Below are 8,229 nucleotides of genomic sequence, written 5' to 3' on the forward strand. Positions count from 1 at the left end.
ATAAGCCGTGCTACCATGTTTCTTCAGAGAGAAGGTGCTTCTTCCTGTTAACCCTTCTAAACAACCCATGGTAATTAGTCTTTTTCTGACTGTTCTAATTGTCATGGACTTTAACATTTGAACTGAGCCCCATAGAGTCTGAGATGTAGCTCCTGTTTTGTTAGTTTGTTTGTTACAGTGTTACTGAGCATTGCATTGCCTGACCTTGGTGTCTATTTGCTGGGGAAGAGTGAGATTGTTAGCATACACCTGAATGCTCCACACCAGAAAACTGCCAAAAGCTCTACTTTTATAGAGGTGCTCATGCTGGTTATTAAAAAAAAACAAAAAAAAACAAAACAATCTTAGTAGCATTTCACATAAGCTGAACATGTGGATAACTGTGAATAATAAATAATCCGCTCTGGACTGCAGTGAATGATTGCACAGACAAGACAGACTGACATGGTTAATGATAGGAGGACAGCTGAGTTACAAAGAAAAATGTTGAACTTTGAATTTAATACTGACTACATACATTCCTAAAAATGTCCAGATTTGCTGTTGTATAGTGTAGGCTGCTCTGTTGTATCAGACAACTGTGCATTTCTTCTGACAGATTCTGAGCGATAAGTGATCAGTGATGACTATCAGAAGATCACTGTAGTCCTGGAATACTCCTCCAAGGGGAACACAAGCCGACAATCAAAATTTGGGTGAATATGCTTTGACTTTGTCTTTGGTTTCATGAGCCTGTGGTGCATCATGCACAGAGTTAACACTTGATATGAATGAAATCAAAGATTGCAATCCTGAATGCACTGAAATTAACCACTGACATTCACTTGGAAATGGTTAACCCTGAATATACACGCACGTCAGTCAGTGAGGGTGAGTGGAAGTTAAAGATTACACATGAAGTAATAAAATCCAGAGCAAACCAGCAGTCAGCAATATTTATTTACAACACCCAGCATTTTGCAACCTAGATGTATTTTCACTCTACTTAGATCCAGCTGTCAGTCAGCAGCTTGAGTCCAATGCCGACACCGATTTCATCCTTGCTGCTCGGATCCTGTGCCCACAGTCTCAGATGTGTGAATGGACTCAAACACAGCCACACGTGGAAATCATGCTCCACAGCTTTACTGCAGTGGTGCCGGTAAGTTTATGTGACTAATTTTTAGCACATGTGCAATACTGAGCAGCATAAAGATTCATTATTTTTTAGGTTTTTTCATTGCATTGGCTCTTCAAAACGATCATTTTACTTGCATTAGTCATTTTATGCCCTGATTGTTCTTAGCCTTTAACAGTGAGACTGAGCTTGATTACTGTGCACTGGTGCATGTTTGAATGTATTTTTTATTTATTTGACTTAAAAGGTAAATATTTAAACAATCTCTGTTTTGGAGGAAGGAAGGTTCAGGGTTTAAGTAGTCATCATCATGGGCTCATCCGATTAGAATGAGAATAAGCAGTCAATCATTTACAGGTTTTGTCATTTTATTGAATAATGGGTAAAGGAAGGAAAGACACATGGACTGCTATCTCTAAAAGGACAAAGTATGATTTAAGTAACTCAAAATGAGACATGAACTCAGGAGAGTCAAAGAGAAACTCACATCAGCTGCCACCCCATGTGGGAGTGAAGAAAGAGTGAGAGGTAGGCGAGTGCAGTCCTTATATAACGAGTGACAGGTGAGTGCAATTAAGGCCAAGCACCACACCCAATGAAAGGTGAGGAAAAGAAACAAGGTGCATCTGGTGAAGTGAATGTGCTAAAAGGTGAGCCTTTACATCAATCTCCTCATTAATGACAATTACGACCTGTGGATTCCAGCTGGGTATTATCGGCAATAATATCACTAAAAATGCACTAAACTCACAGGTCGTACCATCTGATCTCCGAACCCTGTGTTCTATATCAGGGCTCTTCACGTGGACAGTCCTCCTCAAAACCCATCACTGACCACCAGCTATGTCCACGGCACCTCCTCTTTCTCACTACTCCCCCTGACTGTGAGCCAGAGTTTGGATGCAACTGCCCAACGCTGGCCTGAACGGGAAGCTGTGATCTTTGTGCAGGATGGCATCCGAAAAACGTTTGCACAGTTTCAACAAGACGTACGTGATTTCATCCATTTAGCTTTTGCTTTTTCATGCATTTGACAACCCTTACACATTATTTATATGTATTTAGTTATTGTTTTAGTGGTTGAATCTGACATTTTAATCATATTAATATGGGCTTTTCCCATTAAGATCCAAGATGTAGGACCTTTACTCTCAGTGGTGACTTTGCATAAGAATCTGGTTGATTGTTAAACCCGATTACATCATTTTAAGAAAAACATGGACATAAAATGTGGTTCCTGGAAAGTATTAACCTGGTTTGATAGTGACTTTTGAAGACATTAAAAAATAAGATTAGCTGTGTTAAAAAGCCCATCTTACTGACATCAGAGACTTAAAAACAAAAAGAAAAGACAGAAGAAGCTTATTTAAGTTTGCTGCTTTTTACCACAGAACCCTGTTAATAATTTTTAACTTTTGAAAGTGTTGTGTGTATTTTTTTTTTGTCATTTTCTTTTTGTGCAGGTTGACAAGGCTGCTGCAGGCCTCCTTGCTCTGGGGCTGAAGCGAGGCGATCGACTGGGAGTCTGGGGGCCAAACACATATCAGTGGATCCTTTTCCAGTTTGCTTCAGCCAAGGCTGGAATCATACTGGTTAGTACAGGAGCTGTGTACATGCCCTTGAAACAGCTTTTACAGCACCATAGCTTGTGTTATCAAACACAGTCAAATGTAAGTGACAAGGACATTGAACCTGGCAGATGCATAGAGGAGCTGTTATGTAATCTCACAATTTTATGCTTACCAGCTCAAAAATAATCTGTCATCATCACCTATAATATAATGTGCATGATTAGACACCTTTCTCACTCACTATGTGTTAACAGACCTCTCTGCATTAAATCATACTTGTTATTAATCTCTGGCTCTCTTCCACAGCATGTCTTTGATCCTGTCTTCCTTCTCTCATGTGAGGGAGTTTTTCCTTCCTACTGTCGCCAACCTGCTCGCTCATAGGGGGTCATATGATTGTTGGGTTTTTCTCTGTATGTATTATTGTAGGGTCTACCTTACAATATAAAGCATCTTTAGGCGACTGTTATTGTGATTTGGTGCTCTTTAAATAAAATTGAATTGAATGATATGGTATGATTTCTGTAGTCTTGAAAAAAGACAGTGAAGCTTTGCATGGATAGAACTTTTGTCTTTGAACTGTTATTTTTGCAGGTGCCCTTGAACCCAGCCTATCAGGTAAAGGAAGTGGAGTTCACTATACTAAAGGTACAGTCAGTTGGCCCTATTGGGACAATAGCCTGAAATTGAATAGAAATGTTTAGCCTGCTTACAATTTCTATGCTATACTTTCATTGGTTACTGATAATTTACTGGATTATTCAAGCGTAAAGGAATTTGAATGTATTAAACCAGATTTGTTGCATCTAGGTCCAGTGTAAGGCAGTGGTATGTCCAACCAGCTTTAAAACCCAGAGATTTTGTGAGATGCTGAGGGAGATTTGCCCAGAGATTGGCACAACACCAGGAGGCAAATTTAAAAGCTCCAGGTTAGTCAGATTCAAATATCCCTCCTCTGCTGATATTAAGGGACTATGAAATCTTTTTATAACTTATCACTCTTAAACAAATGATAGCGTTGAAGTTGAAGCTGTTTAGGATTTGAGACAAAGATATGGTCATGGGTTTTTTTTAGGTTGCCATACTTGGAAATGGTGATTGTGACCGACAGCAGACAGCCAGGGATGCTCCACGTAGATGATGTGATGCAAGCAGGGGAGAGTCGGCACCACAAAGAGCTGATGGATCTGCAGAGCAAGCTTTCCTTTGATGACCCCATCAACATTCAGTTTACATCAGTAACATTCAGTGTTTCAACTTTTTCCAGGGCACACATGTATCATATTGACCTGTAACAACAATTAGAGCATTGAAAATGATCTAATAATCATTCTGGTCATTGATTTGTATAAGGGTACGACTGGGAACCCAAAAGGAGCTGTGCTTTCCCACCACAACATTGTAAATAATGCCTACTTCCTGGGCCTCCGCGTCGGTTACGGATGGAGAGTAAGTTCATGTACGTGTTACTAACAAGAAGAAAGCACAAATAATAGTGAATTACTTCCTTATCTCTATTCACCATCAGCCTCGGGTGCGAGTGTGTGTGCCTGTTCCATTCTACCACTGCTTCGGCTCCGTGCTTGGAGGAATGAGCATGGCAGTTCACGGCATCACGCTAGTTTTTCCTTCCGCAGCCTACAACAGCTGTGCCAATTTAGAGGCCATTCAAAGTGAAAAGTACAGCACCACTCATCTTCACTATCATAAGTGTCCAGCTGTACAAGAATAAGCACTTTCACAGATTACCATCCATGTCTTTTCTTTTACTCCAGGTGCAATTTTGTGTACGGTACCCCCACCATGTTCACTGATCTGCTAAGCCAAGATTTACAAAAATATGATTTGTCTTCAGTTGAAGCTGGTGAGAGACCAAAAGACATGACACCAAATTTAATGGGTTAAAATTGGTGTCATGTCTACCCTTCATATTTGCTACTGCATTTTTAGGGGTCATGGGAGGTTCTCCGTGCCCTCCAGAGATTGTGAGAAGACTGACAACAGACATGAATATGAAGGAGATAACAGTGAGATGATACCTCTTCAGATAACACTAAAACTTACAGGAAAAGCACGTACCAGCACATAGCAACATATGCAAATCATTTTTTTCCCCAGTTATGCTATGGAACAACTGAAAATAGTCCTGTTACATTTCTTGGGTTTCCAGAGGACAATGAGGAGCTGAAGATGAACACCGTAGGATGCATCCTGGGTCACACTGAGGTATAATTTCTTTCCCACACAAACCTTCATCTACACATCCCTCTAACACAGTGACACGTGGTATTTTTGCATGCCTTAACCTTAGGCTAAAGTGGTGGACCCCACTACTGGGGAGATTGTCCCTCTTGGGGCCTCAGGTGAGCTGCTGATCAGAGGCAGCTGTGTGATGCATGGGTACTGGGATGAGCCAGAGAAAACCAGAGAGGTGATCTCCCAAGACCGCTGGTACAGGACTGGGTAAGGTGGAGTTTCACATATGTCCCTAGATACAGAACTGTTGAGTAGAGGGCAGTGTGGGAAGTGTAGTTGTTGTCTGTACAGTGACCAGAGGTGGAGAGAGTACTAAAATATTTTACTCAAGTAAAAGTACTATTACTTTGCTGAAATTTTACTCAAGTACAAGTAAAATTACCTGTCTAAAAATTTACTCAAGTAAAAGTAAAAAGTAGCTCATTTAAAATTTACTCAGAGTAAAAGTTACATAGTTACTTTTTTGTCAGCAGGAGGACAGCCTCTTCTGAGTAGTGCAAAAAAGACAATGGGATAAATCTCAAAGTAGTTGTTTTTTAATTAAAAGAAAAACTTTACAAATTAAAGCGCAGTGGCAGTTAAACTGCAAGTCTATACATCAAAATGGATAATGGTCACCAAACCAACCAACCAAACTGTCAAACCATATAACTCTTTTACATGTGAATGTGTTTTAAACTGTCAAATAAGAGAACAAGTACTGAATTGAGCTGTACGGCAGCTGCTATAAAAATGTGTTTTAATTTTTTAACTTGGCCTTGCTCTGTTAATTTTGAGGAGCAATTCAATTCAATAAAACTTTATTGATCCTGAAGGTTGACCCCGAAGAAAATTGGGTTAAGGTTGCCGACCTTTGCCAGCGTCATCTTGACCATACATACATTACACAAACATCACATGGGGAAGACAGGTCAGAGAGGTATAACGATGGAAAATGCACCACGTGAGGAAAGATAAGGAGAAAAAAATAAGTCCCTCTAGACTGAGCTCCAACAGGGAGATCAGTTTGAGAACAGAAAAAAAACCACCTCTGCACATAGCACATGTTATTCTTTTGCCTGCAGTGTGAACATATGTGGGTTAAGTAAGAAAGTAGCCGCTTCTGTCTTCTGTCTAATTTAACTAATTTTTTTTTAAATAAATTATTATTATTAACAAACAGGAAAAGTGAACACATTTTCTTTTGGCAATTTACCAATCAAGTAAAAATATTTTAAGTTGCATGGACAACAACGTGCCCAATAACAGCTTATGTCTTAACTTAATGTGATTAACTTGAGCACAGCCTTTTTTGCTAAAATAAATGTACAAGTTTCATTTAACTTACCTCTACATGCTTGCGCAGGTTTGATGTGGAATTTTTAAAAGCTGCTAACTCGGTTTCTCTGGGCAAACACAGCTTACACTGCATAATAAAGCTGTTGCCTTTCTTGCACTTGAAGCCGAAATGGTCCCTTAAATACGGCCAGGGGTTCACATCGGTTTCTTCGAGTTCAGGGTCAGCAGAATTCGATGGGGTTTCTTTTTTCGCTGGATCCGTACCACCGATGTCAGACTCCATTTTTATCGTGACCCAACGCTAATTTGTTCTACTACCCATCATTCCCTGCAGTATTTCCGAAGCGCAATGTTGTTGTTTTTTTTTTGTTTGTTTGTTCTTTTAATTTACTCAGTAACGGGTGTGATTGAAAATGTAGCGAAGTACAATACTTTTTAAAAAATATACTTAAGTAAAAGTGAAATTACTGACTTGGAAAATGACTTTAAAAAGTACAAATACACAAAAAAACTACTCAATTACAGTAACGCAAGTAAATGTAATTCGTTACTTTCCACCTTTGACAGTGACACAGCCAGTCTGAACAGTCTGGGATACTGCTCCATTGAAGGACGCATAAAGGATATGATCATTCGAGGAGGAGAGAACATCTATCCAGCTGAGATAGAGCAATTTCTCTACAAGCATCCCAAAGTAAAGGAAGTGCAGGTAAGATTAAACCACTCGGGGGCAGCATATCAGTACTAAGTAGTGTCTCTGTGTGGGTATAGAGCTTAAAAATACTATTTTGGTTGTTGTAAGCAATAAGCAGCCTCTGAGAATACGCATTAATCAGCTGTAGTGTTCGGTATAAACGGCAACTCTTCCTTCCCGTGCTTTCAGGTGGTTGGAGTGAAAGATGAGCGGTTGGGCGAGCAAGTTTGTGCTTGCATCAAGCTGAAGGAGGGTCAGAGTTCCAGTGCAGAAGAGATAAGAGCTTTCTGCAAAGGCCAGGTAGGAAGAGATAAAACATAAGACTGCTAGCACCTGTAACCCCTTTAAATTGAAGCATGACTGTAGCTTGCCCCCTCTTGCCTTTAGATTTCTCACTTCAAGATCCCACACTATGTGGTATTTGTGGACAGCTACCCTCTCACGGTGTCTGGAAAGGTAGGAAACGTTCACACCAACATGCCATCTGTTTCCAGTATGCATGTATTTATATACTCATATAACGCATAATTAATATGAAATGAAATATTTTTCTAGATCAAGAAGAACATATTAAAGGAAACAATGGAGAAGAAGTTGGGCCTTTAATTTTGTGTCCACGGTTGGAGAGCACCTGAAATGCAGAACAGTGGAAATTGGAACATTTCCATGTTCTTTTTAAATTGTAGTTGTGGGGTGCTATATAAATAAAAATTATTACATTGTTGTTGTTGTTTTTTTTTAACCAACCATAAAACTTTCTTAACCAAACTATGAAACTTAAGTTGCTGAACTGTTCTGTTTTGTTTTTTTTTTAAAGATCTATGACAACACCAATATTTCACTGAATTAAAAGACAAATTGTACCATTGTGCAGTGTGACAAAAGAACAAAACAAGAAACCTTTGGGAAACCGATGCTTTGGAAAAGTAAAAGTAAGCACTCTTTGTGCTGTGTAATCATGAAGCTCCTTCTTTAAACCACTACCACCCTTCTAACCTGGGACACTGTTGAATGGTTAGTAATGGTGCTTTTCTATTCAGTTTGTTCACTCAAAGTTTTTTCTTATTACTAGTCTCATTTACACAGATGTTCAAATTATTGCTCATTTTCTATGTCGAACAATTTGTAACCTTGTAACATTCTCACTCCTGGTAGATGCGCTGGGTTCAATATCTTGCTTAAGGATACTTCAACATGAAGGCTGGAAGAGCTAGAGATCAAACCATCAACCTTCTGACGAAACCACTCTATATCTTGATTCACTACTACTGTGTACATTTCAAAAAAACAAAAACAACAGAAAACAAAACACA

The 8,229-nt window shown here is 39.3% G+C and overlaps 1 protein-coding gene across 1 annotated transcript; it reads left to right on the plus strand.

The window, feature by feature from the left end:
• Positions 1–1,019: 1,019 nt before the first annotated feature.
• LOC146388459 (medium-chain acyl-CoA ligase ACSF2, mitochondrial-like) lies at positions 1,020–7,601 on the plus strand. Its single transcript, XM_084925789.1, has 16 exons — positions 1,020–1,141; positions 1,911–2,106; positions 2,581–2,709; positions 3,283–3,336; positions 3,499–3,617; positions 3,764–3,926; positions 4,042–4,137; positions 4,217–4,368; positions 4,464–4,552; positions 4,639–4,715; positions 4,807–4,914; positions 5,000–5,151; positions 6,790–6,931; positions 7,106–7,216; positions 7,304–7,372; positions 7,472–7,601. The coding sequence occupies exons 1-16, from the start codon at positions 1,020–1,022 to the stop codon at positions 7,520–7,522; spliced, it is 1,830 nt and encodes a 609-aa protein (XP_084781915.1). The 3' UTR covers positions 7,523–7,601.
• The last annotated feature ends 628 nt before the right edge of the window (positions 7,602–8,229 follow it).

Source organism: Perissodus microlepis, chromosome 4 (assembly GCF_051167445.1).
Source record: "Perissodus microlepis isolate ML-2025 ecotype Zambia chromosome 4, ASM5116744v1, whole genome shotgun sequence".
Classification (NCBI taxonomy): domain Eukaryota; kingdom Metazoa; phylum Chordata; class Actinopteri; order Cichliformes; family Cichlidae; genus Perissodus; species Perissodus microlepis.